General features: G+C 41.4%; 1 protein-coding gene and 1 non-coding gene across 4 annotated transcripts; one reads left to right on the top strand and one right to left on the bottom strand.

The window, feature by feature from the left end:
- Nucleotides 1-6,624: 6,624 nt before the first annotated feature.
- klf3 (Kruppel like factor 3 (basic)) lies at nucleotides 6,625-20,727 on the top strand. 3 transcript variants are annotated; one of them, XM_063475310.1, is made up of 6 exons: nucleotides 6,625-6,925; nucleotides 14,449-14,509; nucleotides 14,991-15,483; nucleotides 16,152-16,287; nucleotides 18,295-18,461; nucleotides 18,557-20,727. In XM_063475310.1, exons 2-6 carry the CDS (start codon nucleotides 14,468-14,470, stop codon nucleotides 18,736-18,738), a joined length of 1,020 nt encoding a protein of 339 aa, XP_063331380.1. In that variant the 5' UTR covers nucleotides 6,625-6,925; nucleotides 14,449-14,467; the 3' UTR covers nucleotides 18,739-20,727. The 3 variants fall into 3 exon arrangements, with proteins under 3 accessions (XP_063331380.1, XP_065327322.1, XP_063331379.1); XM_065471250.1 differs by having other exon boundaries at nucleotides 14,449-14,514; XM_063475309.1 differs by lacking the exon at nucleotides 6,625-6,925 and having other exon boundaries at nucleotides 14,432-14,509.
- Nucleotides 20,728-22,927: 2,200 nt separating this feature from the next.
- Nucleotides 22,928-22,999, bottom strand: trnap-agg (transfer RNA proline (anticodon AGG)). Its single transcript has one exon. It is a non-coding gene; the product is annotated as a tRNA-Pro (tRNA).
- Between the last annotated feature and the right edge of the window lie 200 nt (nucleotides 23,000-23,199).

Genomic DNA, 23,199 nt, shown 5'->3' with positions numbered 1-23,199 from the left:
AAATCTCCGTCAAATTGCTCAACTTTTATGGATAAAATAAATGTTTGCATTTACAATAAAGGCTGCAGGTTGCTTAAGTGCTAGTGTGTCTGCTTGCAGATACAACATGGGATATATGCAGCGTAGTTTCACATAAAGAATCCATCGTCATGCAGGAATGCTGAAACACAAGAGACACAAGAAGTAAACAAGAAATGAAGAATGTGACTGTAGGAGATTAACGGAAGCAACAAAATCTTAATCAGGACAAAGACTTAAAGAATGTGGTTTAAAGAAAGAACTTATTAAAAATAATGTGATTATCATTTAAAAAATCCCTCTCCAAAGCAACTTTGAGATACCGTTTTATAAAAGTGTTATATAATTTTTGTTGAGATTTTATTTCTTTTACTTCCTACTACTTAAAAAAAGAAAATAAAAATCAAATGTTTCTAGTAACTTTCTAGTAGCTGGAGTTCTACTCTGACCACACAACAGATAGATGGATTCTTTTGAAGAAAAATCAAACAGGTTCACTTCAAGTTCCCCATCTGATGTGTATGTATTTGTGTAAATGCAACTGAACTTGATGTTTTAGTTTTGATTGCTGTGACCAAAAACAAAGATTGAGAAGGAACGATTAGAAATCAAGCTTTTGCCCCTCTTTGACAATTTCCTGGAGACTGATGCAGAGGTGGAAAACTTGTTCCAAGCAGTATTTGCACTGGCAGTTTGCACAGAAGATCCCGTCATGTGTGGAACTCGCCATGCGCAGTGCCTTTGTGACACAGCGGTCTAAAGGTGTGTAAATTTTCAAATATAGAAAATTATAAAGATTACAAATCAGAAGATCTGATCTAGTGTTATTTGGAAGAAGATGTCTTATGAATGCCACATGCTGTGTTGTAAACAAATTCCACAGTTTCCGTTTTAGAGTGGGTTGTGGAGTCAAACACACCTACTTTTCCCTGAGTCACTTTTGATTCAGGAACACACTTACAACAGCTCATCCTGCCTAACCTGCACTGTAAACCACCATCATGTCTGATGCGCCACTTGTCATCATGCTGAGAGAGCTAGGTGAGCGTATGCGGATGTGTGTTCAGACTTGAAAGCCTTGCACTATAACAAATACAGAAACCATCCATAAAACATAATTTGTCATATCAGCTATGCCTTGCCTCAATGCATAGGGCATATATCATGGATGACAGAAGTGATGACAGATGTCACAGTGTGTGCGCATTACAACTTCTTTGTTTACAAGACAAACTTTATAATCCTTTGCTCCGTGAGTACAGGCAAACGCATTTATGTGAGCAAAGCATAAAAAAATAGAGATGTGATGGAAAAAGTGGGGGAAAGTGTGATTTTGTAAACCACACTAAGAGCTGTCTTAGAAAACTGATCAATCAAAAGAAATATGAGGCGTGAGGCCAAAATATAAAGTATCGCATTTCTGATAAGGAAAGAGCCTATTAAAATTTTAAAAACACACTCTAATGATCAACTGGCTGCACTGTGTTATTGGCTCGGCTCTACAACAGTAGGAGTGCTTTGTTACGAGTGCATATTACAGTGACACTGAGGATTACTGAGATTAGGACTGAGAAAAACCTAATGAAAGACACCTGCCACCTGATCATCCGCATAACACTCATTCCGGTTGTGGTGTTGAACTGTTTTGCCTTATTCAAATTGTACACTGTAGATGCAAATGACATGGAGAATCAAAGATTTCTAAAGAAAAAAACACATAGATGCTGATAAAGTTTCACTCTCAGGATGATTCATCTTCATCTATTTGTTTTAACTCTTTCCTCCTTGGATGCCTACCAGGAACAACGTTTGTTTCTCATTTCTGAACTGAGCAGTTTTTGGTCATATTTCAGGCCTGCTTCCAAACAACAAGACTGGGTGTGCATCAGAGGTTAATGGGTGTGATCTCTGCCTGCACAGCTTACCAAGGCTACTCTTGAAAAAGAGTACCCAGACCCTATTCTAATGCTGGTTGAACCACATCTTTATTGACATATATACTTGTTCATTAAGGGAACAGCGGAGGTTGTCGAATGTCGTTTTCATGAGGGAAACAGTTACGTTTGTGCTAGCAGTGTTAGCAGTGCTAGCAGTGTTTGGTAGTTAGTGGAGAAGAGGTCACAGAGGTCACGTTACATGGATAGTTTGTAGTAGTGAAATACATTTTGCACTTTGAAGGATATTTCTTTTGATACATCTGTGATGTACAGTAGGTTGCACACCAAGTATTTCTCTTGGCTTGATGAAAGCAAGCTGGTTACACAATCAGCTTTACCTCTGAATTCCTGGGAAGATATCCGAAATGTGTCTGACCTGGAAGATAAATCTAGATCGAGGATTGTCAAATTACCACCATTGCTCGGACGAATGGAAAGAATGTACTACGCTACATTTCATTTATCCACAGTTGGGCTTTGATAAATGAGCTCAGAATGTGAAACAGAGGGCAGTGCGCTTACTGATAAACTAGTTTTAAAAAAATATATATATATGCCTCTGGTGAATAACCATAGGAAATTAATAATATTCTATTTAAATAACATTTAAATATTATTTGAAACTTCCAGGGTCGTGATACTTTTCAGGTAGTAAAACAAATCAGGGCTCATTGTTTAGATCTTTGAGTTTCTGTTTGTGCACACACAGAGGTATGTGCCGATACTCAGTGGGTTCCGCAAGATTTATTTAGCGTTACCTTAAATACCTCAAATATAGTGTAATGGTCTTTATTTGGAAATGAAGTGTCAAGTGTAGGTGTTGTTGGCACATTGCAGTTTAACACAAACAGCTAATCTATTGACATCGACTGTGGCTTAAATTTATGTGCACTTGGCAGCCAATCAAAAATTTGCATTTTCTGTCAGTGACAGAAGAATTTTCCAATTGAAACCAATTAATTTCAGTTTTACGCTCTGCTCTGCAGCTCCACCCCTGTCGTCTTCAGTAAACATTTTTCTTCTTCCTTTTGGGAAGAGCTTGTTCCTTGCCACACCCAGGCTATTGTCTTCCTCCTATATGCATGTGCGCACACACACAAGACCGGAGTCAATTGGATTATTTCCATTTCTAATCTGTAATCTAATTTTAAGTGCTTATACATAAATATATATTGTGTAATATATGAATTACATATATATATTACACACACACACACACACACACACATATATATATATAAATATGTGTGTGTGTGTGTGTGTGTGTGTGTGTGTAATATATGAATTACGTATATATATTACACACACACACACACACACATATATATATATATATATATATATATATATATATATATATACACACACATATACATAGCATTATTTATGCTCCATTTTAATGTTTTGAAGCATCGCAAAATATCTGGCCCAGTGTTTAGCTTACACACAAAATGCTCATGTTATCTAAATCCAATTTAAACCCTTCCACTTAAGATGCCAGTATGCCAAAAAAAAAAAAAAGTGATGCAAAAGCAAAGAAATTAACAAACACAAATTTTGCTGGAAGGTCTTTATGTTAATGATAATGTCTAATTTTAAATCAGCATTGGATTTATTCTTAAAATGCACACACCACTTACTGTGAATTATTGTCACACTAAAAAGTCACTGTCAGATGCTTTCCAGGTGCTGTTCCATGTTGGATCTGATGGCACATTACGGTGCTCATAATTCCATCAATTTTGACAAGATCTCCAACACCACTGGCTGAAGTGCAGCTCAAAACCATGACAGAGCCTCCACCGTGTTTTGCAGATAGCTGTGCACTAACTGTAACTCTCTCCTGACTTACCCCATTGATATTGATGTTTTGAACCACAAGAACTTAATTTTCAGTGAAGTTCTTTTGTAATCTAGTATACCTCAGCATTTTTGCCATGTTTCCCTTCATTACAATGGATTCTTGACAGCCACCCTTCTATTGAGACCATTTCATTGAACGGTAAATCGATCAACAGAAGGGCCAGATGCATCTCTCATGTCCCGCGTCAGGTCTTTGTTGGATTTTTTTAAGGATAATGACTCCCTTACTGTTCATCTGCTGCAGATAGTTTTTAGGCGTACACTTGTTCAGTTTCTTCAGATTTTTTAAGGACGCACTACGCAACCTGCTGGGACATGTCAACTTTTCTGTAAACAGCTCCTTAGAAATCACCCTGTTAGGTTTTTTTTTCATAGATTCAACCAAAGAAACAGGGACAAACTATGTGTTTTTGTGACGGGCTAGTAACAGAGTTTCTAAAGATATAATTTAAACTTGGTTTCTTGCTAAATTGTTTGTTATGTGGTTCATCTTTTGTTTTACAGCATATGTGCCTGGAATGATTCATAGGTCAGTGTTGTGATGGTCAGGTACAAGGACTGAACTAAAATCGAGTGAAAAAGAAGCCAGTGTCCAAGGAAAAACTTTGAAAGGCCTTCAGAAAACCTGGAAAACAAGCTCACTTTAAAAAATACAAGAAAGTCTTGGAAACAAAATATAGGGGAGTCAGTAAACCTTTATTAACATCACCAAGGAGGTCGTATTTTTATGTTTTTGTTGCTGTTTGTTGATTGGCCATGCTGATTTTCATGAACCTTGGTGAAGAGGAGTGGAGACAAAGAAGGAATTGTAGAACTTTTCCAGCATCTCTAAAGGTTTTGCCTTAGAATAGTGTCATACCCTTCGACTTTCCTACTAGTTTATACTTATTATTTTTATTATCATTATTATTATCAGGACAGCTGTTTCCATGTAAGTCACAATTAAGTGGAATATTGAAAAAACCTTTATTACTAACTACACCTTAGATCATATTTTTAAACTGCGCATTATGTTTTATACTCTTGTAACTGTGAAGCATGTGCAAAAAGAAGACCCACTTACATTTTAGGACTTTTATAGAGTATGTTTTCAGAAAATCAAAAAGTTGAGATAGGCTTTCACAACAAGCACAACTATAGCTTGTGGAAGTGAAATATTAGCAGTTTCTTATGATCAAATTATAGTCAAGTTACAGAAGTAATGTAATACCAGGCTCTGCGGCAGCAACAACCTTTAAATATGTTGTAATACAGTCTAAACACGTTACAATTTATATAATAATAATAATGATGATAACAATAATAATAATAATGCCTCACCTTTGGTAAGATAAACATGCATTTAGGGATGGGAATCGAGAACCAGTAGTCCAATTCCTTGGAGTTAGTCTGCCTGCCTATTGATCCCGCTTAGCAGTTTTTGCGCTTGTGCTAGTCATCTGATTTCAGCTTAACTGTGAGAGGAGGAAACTAGCAACACAGTCTAGAGCATGGATATGGACATTTATTTTATTATTATTGCACAAAAGGACGAGATAAATGGTAACGTGGAAAACTGCATCCAGGACAGAAACAACCGCATTATGCTGCTAACACAACTTTGTTTTTTGCAAGCATCTGCACAGATAGCATGCTAACGCTAAGCTAGCCAAGAACCCAGAGGGAAAGCTGAGTGAATGCTGACCCCAGCAGCCAGACCCTGAACTTCAACGGGTAACAAGCAGATAAGCTGTCAGGCTGCAGTCTCACTTTTTACCTGTTCACGTTTCTAAAGCGGAATCACTGTGGCAACCGCTTTTTTGTGCTGGTTTTCATCTCTGAAAATTAAGTAATTAAGTAGCTACTGCATTATTTTTAAGAAGAGTGTTCTGTGTAATATGCGTAATAATTATTTTTTGAGTAAGACTCCAACACTGATCACAACAAACATGCACAAACATTTGACCCACAGCATAAAATTAATTCACATGAATGTAATTTCTTTATTGCTACTTAGCAATGGTGGTGACTCTCAAAAACCAATGATAACTCAATGAGAATCGATAAGTGATATCGATATCACATCATGCATCCCTACATGAATTAGTTAAATACAACATGCTGCAACACTGAGGAAACTCTAGTCTGATGGGGTGTTTTGCAACAACAGAGCAAAGTTGTTACAACATCAAATTGGGCTTTGCAATTTTTGTTTGTGGGGTTAGCTTAGGGTGCATACAGTCTCAGGTCTTCTACTTTTCGCATCCCCTACAAAATAAAAGCACAAAGCTAATACAAGACAAATGCTCAGAGATCGTTTGTAAGAACCTAAAGTAGTAATAAAATAAAATAAAATTAGATTATGAAAATATAATGAAATAAAAATTGTAATAGTGGAAAAGCTTTATATATTAAGAAAATAATATTTAACTGATAGCTGGAAAAATTCTTTCAGTTTACAATTAAGTTTCATACTTTAAGGATTTTGATATTTTTGTACTTTTAATTATAAATAAAAGTGTGTTCTTTCAAAGTACAGTTTTGCCTATTAAAATCTTAATAGGCTGTTTCTTTCACTTGTTTCTATTCTGTCCATTTCTGAAAAATACACTATTCAGTCATATAAAATTATTCAGATACATTCAGGTTGTAGTAGGAGCGTCATAATCATATCACATTGTTGTTTGTTTGCGTTTAAAACTTGAAATTAGCATTACACACACACAGAGAGAAACACACATAGATACATAATCTGGACCACCCCGCCCCGGTCCCGCCCAGCGGCCCGACCCCACGGAGAACAGACGGCGGGTCATGTGACAGCAGCGGTTTGTGAACGACAAAAGCGGACTCACACAAATGCTCTGCCACAGTGAGACACACACACACACAGAGGAGTTTTGTAACTTGGGGAAGTTTTACGGAGCCATCGATCACAGAACCGTCTTGTTGTTGTTTTTTCCTTGATGTCAGTGACACAGCGGAGGACCGAGCGTCGCCTGCGTCACTTTTTCAGCGGAGAGTCTAATTGAGTTTCTCCCTGGGAAGGGAACCTGTGCCTTTCAGCAAGGCAGCCGTGTAACCACCGTCTCTCCTTGCAGGAACAGCCCGTATACCCCATCTGAGAGGTAAGTCTGACTCGGTGACTTCTTGACAGTATTGTGTCCGCCGGGCTGCCTCACAGGCTGACCCCGGCACGGTCTAAATTTCCTATCGGATGTGCGGTAAAGTCAGTAATTGCAACGTGGTCTTTTAATAAAAGCTGGATGTGGTAGTGGGATTGATGTAGACTATTATTCCTAATAGATTACAGCAGGGAGAAGTAGTCCATAAATTAAATTTGCGGGTCGGGGTTTTAATGAGAACAGACGGCTCGTGCGTAATTTGAGGTTTGATTAATTAATTAGTTAATTACTCACAGCTGTTTTCTGTTCCGTGCCTTCAAATTTCGGGGATCAGCATGCTTGCTTAATTTATCCTCCTATAACACTGACATTTGTGAACGTTGTTCTTCTTAATTTATTGATTAATGATTAATGAGCTCAACACTGGCTGTAACTTATGTAACCCGACTTTAGGCTGTTACAAGTCACGGAGAGACGATGCTATTTTGGGCTTTCAGAGCCTTTTAAAAACTCAGGCTGTTGTTAATTAACATAAATGTGGGTTTATTTGTATATGTGTCTTTTTCCCCCATCATCAAATAATACGATATGTTATTTCTTTGTTGTATAGATGTAGATTATAGTAAAGTTATTACTTGGGGACCCTTTTTATCTACTAATTACTACCTCGTTTTTTTTATTCTGTTACATTTAGTAAGTTTTGAGAAGTACATTTTAGATTATTTATTTAAAAATGGATTCACTTTTTTTTTTTTTAATGTGAGTTGGGGGGAAGAAATATTTCCATATAAGGAAAACGGCAACATTTTGAGAAATGGGTGTTTGCTGGGCTCATCAAGTGAAATGAATCATAAGGACTATCATATTTATTGCTGATTATTGCGCACATGACTCAGTTATTCATAGGTCAGATTGTGAAACTGTAGAGGCTGACGGTGATGCAGAATAGAGCAGTGATTTGAAAGATGAGCCTCAGATTTTGCTGTGTGTCTGTGCTGAGTTCAGTTACAGATGGGAAAATATGTGACAGGTGTGTGTGGGTGAGGGTGAAGGAGAGGGCATCTGATTGTTTTTTTTTTTCCCCAAACTGTCACACCTGAGATGTTGTTTCAGTCCTGTTGTGTCACTGCATTCTTTACAATACACATCTCTTTTGTACTCTCCCTCTGTGTTTCTCTGTCTCTCCCCGTTTCCTGTGCTTTGTTTCAAGGCTGAGGCTTGCGTCACACATTCCACTTGGCATATGAAGCCCTTATCCTGTTTAGAGCCTGGAGAGAGAGAGAAAGACGGGAGGAGAGAGGGAGAGAGATGTGGGGGGTGGATGGGTGGAATGAGGGCGACATCTCTCCCCTCCCTGTTGCCTGAAGTTTGTACTTTTGTTTCACTGTAGAGCAGAAAAAAACGGATGAGTCGCTGTTCCGTTTGTGTATTACCTGTTTATTTGTCTGGCATTAGTGCAGTTAGGGCAGCACAAACACGCACACACGCCCCAAATACTCCACCCATCCCTACGCCTTTTTTCCTGAATCAACATGCTGATGTTATCTGGTGGAACAAAATGCGCAAGACTGTGTGTACACACGCACACACATATGCACGCGCACTCTGCTCAAAGGGCATGTCCTAGGGAACATTAGGGCTAAACATTAAACGGGTGGATGTTGAGTAGTTGGTGATTCTCCATGAGAAGTTGAGGAAATAAGGACACGTTGCTCCACAGGCAGCCATAAATGTGAAAAGCTGTGACTAGTTGCACAAGTTTGCAGAGTGACAGGACACGGATGCTTAAACACAGCCACGTTAGAGCACAAACGCACACCAAACACTTGTGTGTTCAAACCACTGGATTGAGCCACTGTGTAGCTCCTTCTTTACTGCCCCCCACCCCCCCATGTTTGAGGTTCATTGAAGTTTTGTCATATTTTGGTTGAAACCCACTTCATTTTCTTCCCCATTTCTCTCTCTGCCCTGTTCTTTCCACTTCCATTTTGACATAGTTTGGTCAGAGCGGCTGTTTTCTTTGCCCTGTCTCTCCTTCCAGCCCCCCACCCCACCTCTCTTCTCTCAGACTAGGGAGGTGTAATATGTGTGTGTGGAGTCAAACAGGAAACCGCAGGCCCCCTGCAGCAGCACCCCCCTTTTGGCTTCGCTCTCCTCTTCCTCCTCCTCCACCTCCTTCTCCTCTGTGCACCCCCCGACCCATCACGCAGTGTGGAAATAATAACAGTCAGACTAAACTCTAAGGGCTTCCGCTTCTCTCCCTCTCCTCTTGTTCTCTCCTTCCCTCTGTCCTCAGTTGTCTGGAAAGCCTCAAAACGCTGCGCATTCTCTCGCGCGCCCCGTCAAGTTCGACTTGAGGTGCGCGTGTGTGTCTCTGTCAGTGTTTGAGCCTCGCGACCAGATGAGTCTGGTGTGTCTTTAAATGTGTGTGTCCATATTTCTGTGTGTGTGTTTCTGAGATGATGGATCCTGTTTCCTCTCCCCTGCTGATGGCCCCCCCCCCCCGAGGTCTGCAGGCCTGCAGCCTCATAGTCTAGTTGAGAGGAGCTCAGGGGGACTGCATGCCCATATGTGTGTGTGTGTGTCTTTGGGGGCGTAAAAATACGAGAAGTGGGCTGGGTGGCTCAGATGAGGGAATGGGAAGCCAAAATAAGAGGAATGGGGGGGGGGGAGTTTGGGGGTAAGCAAGGGCCTTAAAGCGAGAGGAGTCAAAATTGGAGCATGTGCTGGGTTATTAGGGGAGTCATGAGCAGGAAGTGAGGTAAGGGTTGAAAGCAGGGAGCAAGGGGCTACACTTGGGAGTGAGAGCTTGAAAGAGGGAATAAATTGGAATGAGTGAGGGGCAACAGAAGAAGTGTGGCGCAATGAAAGAGTACTTTAGGGAGAGGTCAGGAAAGGGAAAAGTTAAATGTTGGAATAATATTGGATGAGTACCTGGATGAGTCATGCAATTAGGATGTTAAATTAAGACTAATGGGCGCCTTCCCTGAAGAGTGTGAATAGGTAGTGAGTTTGTATGTGAGGTTCTCCTTGAGTTGACTGATGTCACAACATGAAGCATTACAGGATTGTCACAAGGTGAGAATGACTTGGGTGAAGAGGGGGTAAAGATTTTGAAGACGCTAGAAGATGCTAGGCTGAAAATGTGTGTGAGTGTATTGTGGCATGTTCTTGGACAAAGATGTTGTCTGGAGGTTTTTGGTCTCTCTGGTGATCTCATCATCTCCAGCCTGTTGCCATTAGAGAGAGACTGTGTGTGTGCCGGCCAGCTTTTGTCTGCGTGTGTTCCAGTATGTGTGCGTGTCTGTAATAATTTGGTCCTTTTAGTGATTTAGTGTGTGTATTCTGTTGAGCTAGCAGAAACGTGTGTGTGTGTGTGTGTGTGTGTGTAGCCAGGGAGTCCAAGCCACAATATTTTCCCCTTCAGTCATGTTGTTTTATATCATTCACAGAGGGGGAGAGAATAAGAGTGTGGGGTGGTGTGCGGTTCAGATAAATACAGTAGTAAAGACATGAGCGATTGCTGGGGAGCGAGTGGAGAAGAGTCCAGGGGTGGAGATGCAAAAAGAGGGGTGTAGAAGGTGTTTGCAGAGTGGGTTGGGGCTGAATACACAGTAGTTCCACTGACCTAGAAGGACAATATTTGCGGACATGCACAAACTCAAACCCAGTAGTGTAAAAAAAAAAAAAAAAAAAAAAAACCTAGCCCAACTAGGGCGAATTATTTATCGTGATGATGCAGGAGTTTGGTTTGTTTGTTTGTTTTTACCTGGAAAGGCAATAAATTCCTGTCCTTGAGCATGTCAGTTCAATTTCGTAGAAATTCATGTGGAAGCTTCTTAAACGGTTAATTCAGTTATCAGAAATGCTGCTCCAGCTGCAGTTTATCTCTAATCTGCTGAGGCCTTGTGGCCACTGAGGAAGATGCTGCACGGCTGAGTGAAATTTCTTTCCTGTGATTGTTACGTTTGTGCGACTCATTGTGCTTATTCTTTCATGAGACACCCAGAGGGAAAGTTTCTCCCTCCTCTGCTTGCCATCCTGCTGTCACACGTTATCTGATGACTCCTTTCTGTTCATTTTCCTGTGTGGTAAAACCCAACCACTAGGCACACGCCTGTCTTTGGATTAAAGCAAATAACGTGAATTATTTTCCGTTCCTGCTGAACGACACCAGGCTCTGGCACCATCGGCCAAATTCTCCCCTGCGTTTACTCGTACCTGTGGCCAACTAACCAGCTGCCAAGAACTCGTTTTCGTGTCTGTCGTGCAAAAGTGTTAATGAAAGAGAAAATGCAAGACTGTATGTTTGACAGGTGAACTCTGAGAGCAGCATTTTCCTGTCACTGCACGCATTCTTCCAAAGAATTTAACATGCACTGAGCGATGCACATGTTGTTCAGTGAGAGATGAAGCCAGATAAGTGAGGCTCTGAACACTTTGCTTGTGAATATACATGTTCTCACTTACAGGCGTACACAGCCCACACCAGCCCAGCCCTGAAGTCAAAAGATAATTAACACTTCCTGTATGACAGAGCCTAAAGGAGCCTCTGAGTTACTCGTGCCTGCCTTGCACTGGTGACAGCATAACATTTTCCAGTTTTCCGATCCATTCTCATAAATTAAATATCTCTTGAGTGCCTTGAGGGAATTTCTCCAAATTTGGCTCAAATGTTCACTTGGATTCAAGGATTTAATGATTAGAATTGGCAAAGATTGAGGGTACCGTGGCCCCCGACGATATCCGAAGAACACCTGAAGGAGATTTTGTCACATTTGGCACAAACATAGACTTGAACTCGGGGATAAACTGATTAGACTTTGGTGACCTTACACATTTGGTGAGGTACTGATAGTGACGCTAATCACTGAAACCTGGCTCTGTGATCGTATGCTCAAGATCCGGAGGAGACATGAACTCAGCCGAATGCAAGCGAGTGTCAGTCCCGAGCTCGGATAAATAGGAGGGTTACGTCAGGAACGGCATCCGGTGTAAAATCTGTGCCAAATCAAACATGCAGATCCATCTGCTGTGGCAACTGCTTAACAAGCAGCTGAAAGGAGCTTCTTCCACTATTAAGTACATCTATGTAGTTTGTATATAACAGGATATAACTGACAATTTAACTGGTATAGAATTACAAATCTACAGTAAGTATAAAGGGAAAATAAGGTTTGCTTAATATTGTGGTGATGTGGACGTGGCATGAGACAATAACTATTTAAAAATGTCATCTTGCACTTTGGGACATTGTCGTGCATGTTTGTGACGTTTGGGACCAGAACATTTTCTGGTCGCGGTTTCTGATGTTTTTCATCAGTGACACCTTGTTCGCAGATGGGATTTTGTTTATTGTGTGTGTTTGTTTCTGGCAGACCTTCTGCTTCTTTAATACACAGCAGGTATTTGCTGCTTTCTTTTACTTAATCTGTTCTTCTTTTGGGGGGTTTTGCCAGTGATTTTGTTTTTCTTCCTTTTTTTTTTAATTCAGAATCTGTCTGTTTGTGTTTCATACTTGGTCTCATTGTCACCTTAATGTGTGATTTACAATGACAATAGAACAACTGCTTGACCTCAAGTTGAACTACAGTACAATACAAACCCGGATTAGAAAACACGCCCTCAAAACACACACAGTTCCCACCTGATGGTAGGCTCTTTGTTTCTTTGGAGCCGGGCAAAGGGTGAGGCTTCAGTCGTCATGTTCACACCCTTCCTGATCCAGCTAGTGAGCATCCTGCTTCACCATTGGTCTGCTCCCCATCTGGACTCTGTGTGTGCGCGTGTGTGTGTGTGTCTGCATTCCTATATGTGTGCGCTAGGGTGTAATGACTTGTGTTCTTGCCCATTTGTTAATAATTAAAGGCTAACTTGTCTTCAGACTGTGGACTTTAATCAGGTCACACACACACAGACTCCCTCAGGGTACATTCTTTGACAGTTCATGTTGCCTTAATGCATCAGCAGACGCGCACACACACAAGCACACAAAGAAGCTAATAAACACCCTCATGTAGCACAAGCAGAGTCATCCCAGCTGCACCTGGCCATTCAAAGCCAAGGTAACTGGAAACACCTTTGAAACCTCACACGCTTTTGATCCAAAATACTCGACAAGCTTTTAGGTGGTGTGTGTGTGTGTGTGTGTGTGTGTGTGTGTGTGTGTGTGTGTGTGTGTCCCATTTCTCAGATATGGGGCAGTTTCTAGCTGCATCACACCTGCAACTGGTTGCATTCTCGTAAAAATACCCCAGTCCCTTTAATTTACACTGCAGCATGGTCCAACCTCCTGTGGAGGAGGACAAGCTGCAGTGGTTGGAGTTTTGTCAGTCAGGCAGCAGACAAAGGAAAGTCTGCAGCTGTAGGTGCTGTGCCCCTGGTACAGCGCTATCTGTCAAACGGAGAGTACGTGTTTGAAAACATGACTGAGCGGTGAAAAAAGAGGAGATGATGTGTCAAGTTTGACAGGAAAAAAAATACGTCTGGGGCTGAACCAACGTTGATCGTGCCCTCGCGGTCTCCTTTACTTAAATACAGACCCTGTCACATCATTCCCTCTACTTAATGTGATTTATTTTTCATTACGTCACAAAATGTGTGTTTTGGTGTGGCAGTGTCTTGCCATAAGAAGAAGATACATGAACAATGTGGACGTCGGGGCTATATGTAACTAAGGGTATCTGCTTATCCGTTTTCAGGCGCTCTGACCACAAGATCCGTCTTGTTTTGATGCAGAGGAGCTGCTCTGCCCTGAGCCCTATCCTGAATGACTCTTCAGTCTCCTCCATGAATCGCCACCTTATCGTGGTGGAGGGGTTTGCGTGCCCAAATGATCCCAGGAGCTATGTTGTCGGGGGCAGCGTGCCCCTGGTAGGGTCTCCCAAGGCAAATTGGTCCTGGGTGAGGGGCATGACAAAGTGCGATTTAGAAAACACTCCACCTTGATGCCAGACTTGGGCTTGCTGGCCAAGCGCCAAGACTTTAAGCCCGTGGTGCAGCATGGTCCACCCTCCTGTGAAGGAGGACAAGCTGCAGTGGTTGGAGTTTTGTCAGTCAGGCAGCAGACAAAGGAAAGTCTGCAGCTGTAGGTGCTCGTTAGCATTCATGTTGAGACTCTGTTGAAGTTCACACATGGCTATATTTAAAATTTTAAACTGTGAGAGAAAAGAAAAAATTTGACAGAATTATTCTTCTACTTTATTCTGACCATTAATTATGACCTCAGATTTGGGTTCTCTACCGTTTTTGTCTTGTTTGGTTTTTTTTGTGTGTGTGTCTTTGTCTCTTTTTTTGGGGGGGGGGTCACTTATACTCACACAGGGGAGTGTGATTGGGAGTGCATTATCTGAAGGATGTGTCCTTTTGCTTTCAGTACTTTAAGTACAGAGGTGACAAATGTTTGAGTAAGTGTTTCTACAATGTTGCATTGGTGCATAAAGTAAATTATTATTAAGAGTGTGAGCTGAGTATGTAAATGTCTTCCCTGTGTATTGATTTTTGGTGCTGATGTGTGTATTCTGCAGGAGTCTGGCGTGTGCAGCCATGCTGATGTATGATTACCCTCCGAAGACAGACATTCAGCCGGTAAGGTGTGTGCGCGCATGTACGCGTGTGTGCGTGTACATGTGTGCGTGTACGTGTACTCACATTATCATGCCTGGACATGTTTTTGATGCCAAACAGCAACTCCTACACACACACACACACACACACACACACACACACACACACACACACACACACACACCTATACGTGTCTAGACAGACTGGTTCCCACATTCCAGCTCTTCCTGGACAAACAGGCTAATGTACAGTGGACATTTGCAAACAATAGCTACGCACACTGCCAGGCAGTGGGCTAATGAACACACACACTGTATTCTGAGACAGAACAGTTATCTGCTCCCAAACAGAGCTGTGTTTAAATTTTTTGGCTGGCTGTAATTGTTTGTGTGGCAAAAACATGTTTTCCCTGCTATTCAAAGCAGAACGGAAATTTTTAACCCTCTGCTCTTTTGTCCCCCTTTTACTGCTTCCTCTTCTCTCTACATCCTCTCTTTCACAGCCGTTCTATCCTGGAGTGATCTTCCCCCATCCGTCGCCCTTCTACAGAATGCACCCCCTGTCCCAGTCTCACATCCCGAGCGGGCTCACGCACACCCAGATGGAGCCCGTGGACCTGTCTGTCAACAAGCACTCATCTTCCAAGTCCCCTCCCTGCTCCTCTGCGTCGACCCCGGCATCCCCTCGCAGCTCCCCTGCCTCGCCTTACAGCTCGGCGAGCCGCACCTCTTCCCGCAACTCGCCCCCACACACTCAGTTGCGCTCCTCGCCCTCCCACGCTCTCCCGCCGCCCACTTCCTCCCTTCCATGTGCCACCATTGTGTCTCCGGGGGGCCCCGGGGTCATCCCAAAGTCACAGATCATGGTTTCTCAGATCGTACTGCCTCTGCCCATTCTCCCCTATTACCAGCCACATTTGCTGAACCAGCCAATAATGATGAACTCACCTGTCAGCAGCGACGATGACCCTTTCAGGAGCTGGGAGCCCAAGATAGGTGAGAGCTAATTTTATGCTTTTGTCCCTGCAGTTCAGTGTTTGTGCTGCAACTGTACGTGAAGCTAAAAACAAAACAAGAAGTCATTAGAGAATCACATTAAAAACACATCAGTGCAGGAGTCATCGTGAAATGTATCCATTTCATGTTGTTACTGCATTTAAATCACATCACTTTGTGGCATTTTCTTGTTAAATTTGCAAAAATCTTTTACTGATAATGAGGAAATGTTTTTCATTCCCTCTGTTCTTAGAATAGCACCTTTTTTTCTTCTTTTCTTTTTTTTGGAGGGGGGGGGCAATCAGCTGTTTGCCACTGTGATCCGCAGAAGTCTCTGACCTGTCACAGAGACAGACACACAACATACGGCTACCAGTTTGTTTGCCGTGGCCTTTCCTAGAAGAACTTCTAAAGTAGCAAAAACACAAAAAATATAGTGGAAGTGTTTAAACCTGACTGGTCCAAAAGGCTGAGAAGAGAGGTTTCAGTCTAAACTATGACCTTGTGATGGTGCTAGAAGAAACTGTAAGGAAAAAGCCACACTGATAGGATTTATCCTCTGGGGACCTTAAATGCCTGATTTATTTATTTATTTTAAAATATTAATTATGAATGTGATTTAGACCTGATCATACTGTCAGCTCACACATTGTTTCATCCCTACCCAGTTCACCCAACGAAGCCTCTGGAGCCGCGAAGTGATACCCATGACCTGCACAAGCCAATCAAAATCGAGACTGAACCCGCTCATGACCCCAGCAGTCACGAGAAGTCATCAGTCAGAGCGATGCCACGCGAGTACGAGTAAGTAACATGACAACACTCTAAGCTAGCGAGTTTTGTGTGGACTCAGTGGTCAGAGAGTTGTGACAGCTCCTTCTGTTTTCCTCACGCTGGTGGTGGCCACACACTTCACGTCCCCTGACTCCACACTCCTGTTTCCCTAGCGTTTTTGATTCGCTTCCTGCTCCCGAAGCTCTTATTCTCTGCTCCCTAATCTGAACTTTTGTTCTGCGTGTTTAAAACAAAAGCATGTTGTCGAGATCATCACATATGCAAAGGAATCCAACCTGCAGTCTTGTTATTAGAGAGTCCTGTCATAAGATATGACTGTCACTGTAGTTTGAGCCATGTCGGTTTCTGGGGCAGTCCCGGGATCAGGGCGGCGTGGTTCTCATTAGCGGGCAGCCAGTAAGAGCCTTGTGTGACTAGGGGGAAAAAAAGAAAAACACTGACCGAACTGCGTGAACTTACTGGTTATATCCGAAATTTTAGAGCTTACCTCACTCTGATGGAACATAATTGTTAAAATTTGGCTCCATTTCCAAGTCATAAAACAAACTTTTTGTTTCCAAATGTATTTTATCATCAGCTTGATAACACATTAGAAAATGATCTGTCTCCAGCCTGAGTCAGTTCTGTTTCCTTCATGTTTGTGGAGCCATAATTTAATTAATTTATTTTTTTTGTCTTTAAAGCGCAGTGCTCTTCACAGAAGCAAGAACCTAGAGTGTATATTTGCTCGGGTTTGTGTCACCATCAGGCTATTTATTGTTGTCTGTTTTATTCTTTTGTCTCACTAATAGAGTTTCGGCCACTGGGGAAGTACAGAGGAATATTTATCCTTTTATTTTCCATCAGGCCCAATAGCCACGCCTCACATTAGAAGCTCTTTTATTTCTTTCCTTATCTAAGATGTCACAAGTTCATGCCAGCCATCTGGGTCCTGTTACCACCTTCATTCCTCTTCCTACTGTTTTTGTTGTTGGTTTTTTTTTCCTCTTCTGCTTCCTCCTTCCCTCATTCACAGGCTTCTGGTATTATTATTACTGTTATTATGATTTATTTATTTATTAAGCTTTGTGTTCATTGTCCAACATCTCCCCTGCACTTTCTTACCTTCCTCCTCCGGTCCCCTCCCCTCTGCAAAATAAGTTTTTCCTCAGAAGAAATAATTGCAAGTTGGATGCACATGTAATAGTCAGCCCTTGCTGGCAGCTAGTGTATGTCCGTGTCCGTGTTTGTGTGTGTGTGTGCAGTGAAGTAGACCTTGTTTTTTTTTTACTTTGGCTGTTAGGGCGGTTCCCTTTACAGGCTGCTCTTGTCATCATGCCAAACATGAAATAATTGGACCCTAAAGGGAAAAAAGAGGGTGCGTCTTTGTGTGTCATCACATCTCGTCAACAAAGCACACACACATCCTCATAAACAATATATACGTACAGTTTCTATACGCTGCATAGAGTAGGGGTGTGTGTGTGTGTGTGTTACAGGGGATTTTCTGCACATTCCTTTATGCAGAATTGATCTGTGTGGTATTCATGTTTCAACACTCAACACCTGCTCTCAACTGCCACACACACACACACACACACACACACACACACACACACACACACACACACACAGTGACGAAAGACAACTCCTTCTCTGTAACTGTAAAACTTGTACATTTTGTGTGTTTGTTTGCACACACAAAGAAACAGGACTTAACGTGCTCTTACTGGAAACAGTGTAGCAGATTCACCTGCTGTTTGACAGTTTTCAGTCTCCTGGAGTTGGTCAAGGATAAATTTATAAACATTGATTGACAGAGGTTGACAGGGCAAGGCAAAGGTGTGGCTGACTGGAAAAGGCGGGTTTTTCAGCTTCCTGCCTGGCAGAAGTTGTTAGTGCATTGAAGCCAAGTTAAACTTTGGGTTTCAGTGTCATAAGAGAGGACTTTTGCTCCCTCTGCTGGCAACATTAGACAAAGATGGACAAAGCACCAGCGTTTAAAATCTTTTTCTACCCTTTGTGTGTTTCTTTTAGGGGTAACAACCCATCAGTAATAGTCCACTCGGGCACAAGGCACCCTTTCCCTGCTGATTCACCTGACACACTGAAAAAACGGAGGATTCACCGCTGTGACTTCAGCGGCTGCGACAAAGTGTACACCAAGAGCTCCCACCTCAAAGCACACCGCAGGACACACACAGGTGAGCCTTGATTCATATACCAGCCGTGCTTTTCCAGAAGCCTTAAACTTTTTGACATCTTCTAACAAACCTCGTGTAATTTCCTCTCTTTGCAGGGGAGAAACCCTACAGGTGCAGCTGGGAAGGCTGCACGTGGAAGTTCGCCCGTTCAGACGAGCTGACGAGACACTACCGCAAGCACACGGGAGTCAAACCGTTCCACTGTCCCGACTGTGACCGCAGCTTCTCCCGCTCTGACCACCTGGCTTTACACAAGAAACGACACCTCCTAGTGTGAAACCCTCTGCCGTGCAACTTGAATGCAACTCTGTGCTGGGTTCAGTGTTGGACTACACCACTTTGACTTTAAAATGAAATGGCTGGCCTTACCTGGACTGCGACAGGGAGTGAGGAAATGTTTCCTCAGGGTTAATGTTTAAACCCTTTCACCTCATTAAGCCAAAGAAGAGAGAAAAAAACAAACAAAGCTGGTTGCCAGCTCACACATTTAAGACCAGCTCATTTTTATAGAAATATGGTAGCTGTACCAAACCTCTGATCAGCTTTCCTTTTTGCTTGCAGCTCCTCAGCTGGCCTGAGAGCAGCGCCCTCTTGTGGCTACACAACCAAAACAGCAGTTCAGTCTGTGCAAGCCACATGGCATGCTCACAAGCTTCTCAGCGCAACATGATCTCCAGCTTTAAAGCTTTTTGTTTCACATGCATTCAAGTAAACGTTTGGGACTTGGACACACACTTACAAATACATGTTATTTTGCTCGCTACGCCAATACAATGTGAAACGTTCCAGAATGTATCCTATCACGCCTACTGTGCATTGTGTCATAGATACTTCAGCTTTTCTTCTTTTCTTTTTTTTCTTTTTTTTCTTTTTAAAACACTCGTGCCAACTTCCTCCTTCGGGGTCTGCTATAATTAAAAAAACAAACACACCACACACCTCATCTGCCTCTACAAGCTCAGATCATGAAGTGATGACAGGTTGCTAACGCTCGCTTTCTCTTGTACATACACTCTCTTATTAAAAGCAGCTCAGCCTTGGTTTCGTGTACTCTTGGGTTTTAACAGTCTAGTGGGCAGTTTCAGTCAGTGAAGTGTTTTTATGTTTTCATTCAGAAATGTGAAAGTTGCTGCACAGGGGCATTAATGTGTCGGTGAGGAAAAAGACGCCACTCGGTCGGTTTAAGGGTAGAAGCAATGAAATTGTGTCTTTACCGATTTCTTATGTTGAGTTTGTGTATCTATGAACTGTGTTTCGGTTTGTGACGTGACACCGAGGTAGCTTTTATTATTGTGTCACACTTTGATACGGGATGGGGGGGAAAATGCAAAATGCAAGGCAGGGAAATTTAAAAAAAAAAAATCTTGTTGTTTTTTTTGTTTATTTTTTTGTAATTTTTATATTCAGGAGCAGTTGAGTTATATTCCAGCCCACTCTACACATACATTTGTTTTAAAAGAAAATTAACTTGTACTCAATTAATACTTTATCATTCCCCTAGAAGTCAAATCAGGGATTAATGTTGCTGCCAAACCTCCCCCCCCCCTCCTTTTTTTTTTCTTTTTAAAAGTGCCATAAAGGTTTTTAGAGCACAATTTTCCACAGCTGGAGAGCAATACACTTTCTCTCTTTTTCTTTTTTCTTTTTTAAATGGCGCCTTTGTACATCTCCAATGTGCACTTTATATATATTTTATAAATATATATATAAATAGTATGTATGAGTACATTATTTAACATTCCCAAAGCCGGACATTTTAAATCACATCAGGTTTTTGTTTTGTTTTTTTTCTATCACACATTTGCTTTCGGGTTTAATTGGAAGGTGTGCAGTTCAGCAGTTGTCTTGTTTTTTGGTTTTTTTTGTCATTTTCTAGTAATGTATACAAGAAGGTGTAACCCCGCCATTTATTCGCATGTACACGTTCACACACCCCGAATGTAGCAGCTCAACTGATCTGCATTTGCTCCTCGATGCCTTTTGCAGTTTGTGCTTTTGGTTTTTTTGTATCTTTGCAAATACAATTGTAATATTAATATCTATATTTTATAATTCATTATTAGACTGAACGGGCAATTAATGGTTTTTATTAAGCATGATTTTGATACTCTATTACACATTTCTAGTGTTTATGATAAACCCTGTCCTTTTTTTTTTTTTTTCTAATTAAATCTTAACGTTGGCAATTCAAAGGGAACTCATTAAACTGTGAACGTATGGTCTTTCCGCAATTTTGCATTTTTAAACAAAATATTCATACCACTTAATAAAGTTATTGCAATATTTGAAGCATGTATTGTTGTTTGTGATTCCGTTTTTTGTTCACCTGTTTGCTAGTGAATTAGCTTATTTTAGAAGAGAAAAGTGTGTGTGCATGTCTGTGGATACTAAGGAAGGAGAAAAGGACTTGTATTAATTGGCTAGGAGATTTTGAGCTGGAAAGGATGTAGACTGATTAAGGGTAAGTGAAGAGTGTGCTGGGAAACCAGTACTTTGAGGAGCTGCTGAATGAAGAAAATCTGAGGGAGGAGAATAAATGGAGAAATGTTAACAAATCAGGAAGTGTGGGCAGCGATGAAAAGGGTGAAGAGTGGAAAGGCAGGAGGTCCAGAAGACATACCTGTGGCGGTATCAGTTGGAATACTTTGATTCCCTGAGGAAATAATGTGGTCACAGTTGCTCCAAGACAACAATAACTAAATATTTAATCTTAAATAATACAGTATATTACAAAGTTATAAAATATAACTAATAGATACAAATGACTCAAATTATAAATATTCCACCATATAACACAAATTACATAAATATGGTTGATATTAAGGTGCTGTTGCCTAGTGTGTACATTTGTTTTACACGGAGGAATTGTACAGTGAGATAGCCACAGGCAGGAATAAATGGTGCAGATGTCTAGGAGAGAGGGACTTTTAAACTAGATTGTTTAAAACATTCCTGGAGTATGAGAGGATGCCTGGGGAATGGAGAAGTGAACTGATTTTTCAAGAATAAGGACAGAGGTGTAGTAAAGACAGAGGTATGATCTGGGGTGATGATCAGTGAGCAGCAGTGCAGCTTAATAGTGAGAAAGAGCGCAACGGATGTGATCTTTGCTTTGAGAGTGATGATAGAGAAGCACAGAAAGGTCAGAAGGAGCTGGACTGTGTGTTTGTTGATCTAGAGAAAGCATATGATAGTAGTACTGAGAGAGGAATTGTAGTACTACATGAGGAAGTCAGCAGTAGCAGAGAAGTATGAGCATGGCTGAGAACATGTATGAGGCTAGCGAGACAGTGGTGAGGTGCACAATAGGATTGACAGATGGGTTCAAGCTGGAGGTGGGATTACATCAGGGATCAGTTCTGAGCTTCTTGTTTGTAGTGGTGATGGACAGGTTGATAGATGCAGACTATGATGTTTGTGATCTATAGTGACAGTAGGCGCAGGTGGAAGACAGGCCGGAGAGGTGAAGGCATAAAAGTCAGTAGAAGTAAGGCAAAATGCATGCGTGTGAATGAGAGGGAGACAGATGGAAAGGTGAAACTGGATGAGCTTAAATACTTGGAAGTACACAAAGAGAGGTAAAGACAAGGTAAAGTGGGTGGAAATGAGGGTCAAGGGTGATATGTGTATGAGGGTAGCAGTAAGAGCAAAAGGAAGAAATTACAAGATAGTATTGAGATCTGCTGTGATGTGTGGTTTGCAGAAGGTAGTTCCTACAAAAATGCCGCAAACCACACAAAAAGCTTATGGTGCAAAATCTTTACTTATTTGCATCATGAAGTAGTTATGGAGCATTAGAGATTTGAGCAGATTTAATTTTTTTTAATAAAAACATCAATTTTCAGAGACTTCACTTTAAGCTTTTTGGATTCTTTATGTGTGACTGCACAGCATGTCTAGCACTCGTCTAGCACTCACCCCTTGCACCTGAAGGGTTAGGGTTAAAGGACGTTTTTACAGTCAAGTGCAATTTAATCTGTCTGTTCAGGGAACTCCCACAAAGAAAATGAAGTGACAGCACTTACAATTGTTACAATTGTCAGGTGTGGATGAAAAGAGGTGTGCCAGTCTATGAATGCATGATCCCTACTGATGATAACCAGACAGAACAGCAGGTGAAATAATGGTTATCATCAGCTTAGTGATTATTATTTTTTGGGATAAGGAGAACACAAGAGTGTTAAAAGACTGTAACATGACTTTTAATCCCACTAGACTGTCTTAGTGAGAGAGGTGGAGTAGTTGAATTCAAATAAAACATATTTGTTCTTTGCTTACTACCAAACCTGTGACCTATATTTTATTTCAAAGTTAGAAATGTTAAAATGTTATACTGCCTTGCAGCAATACTGCAACATTGAGGGACTAAAAAAATACAGCTGCATACTCATTACGTGCAAAAGCCCTTTACTTTTTATTTTCTGTGTTATGCATATTAGAGATGGTATAAACATAAGAAAAAGCGAGGGCTCGTCCGGGATTTGAACCCGGGACCTCTCGCACCCTAAGCGAGAATCATACCCCTAGACCAACGAGCCGCTGAGCGAGCAAGAAAATTACTATGTATATAAATCGTAGTCGTCATCACTAGTCGTACTCCTTTATTTGTTTTTTGTGGGGTTTTGCGTGTAACAGCAGCTGTTGTACGGACTCTCGTTTCACTGAGCTTCAGAATAGAGGTGTTGCTCCTCTAAAGAGCCAGAAGAACTGAAATGATTCACTCCTACATAGATGCAAC

Source organism: Pelmatolapia mariae, linkage group LG6 (assembly GCF_036321145.2).
Source record: "Pelmatolapia mariae isolate MD_Pm_ZW linkage group LG6, Pm_UMD_F_2, whole genome shotgun sequence".
Lineage (NCBI taxonomy): Eukaryota > Metazoa > Chordata > Actinopteri > Cichliformes > Cichlidae > Pelmatolapia > Pelmatolapia mariae.
This window is presented reverse-complemented; position numbering and strand designations above follow the sequence as displayed.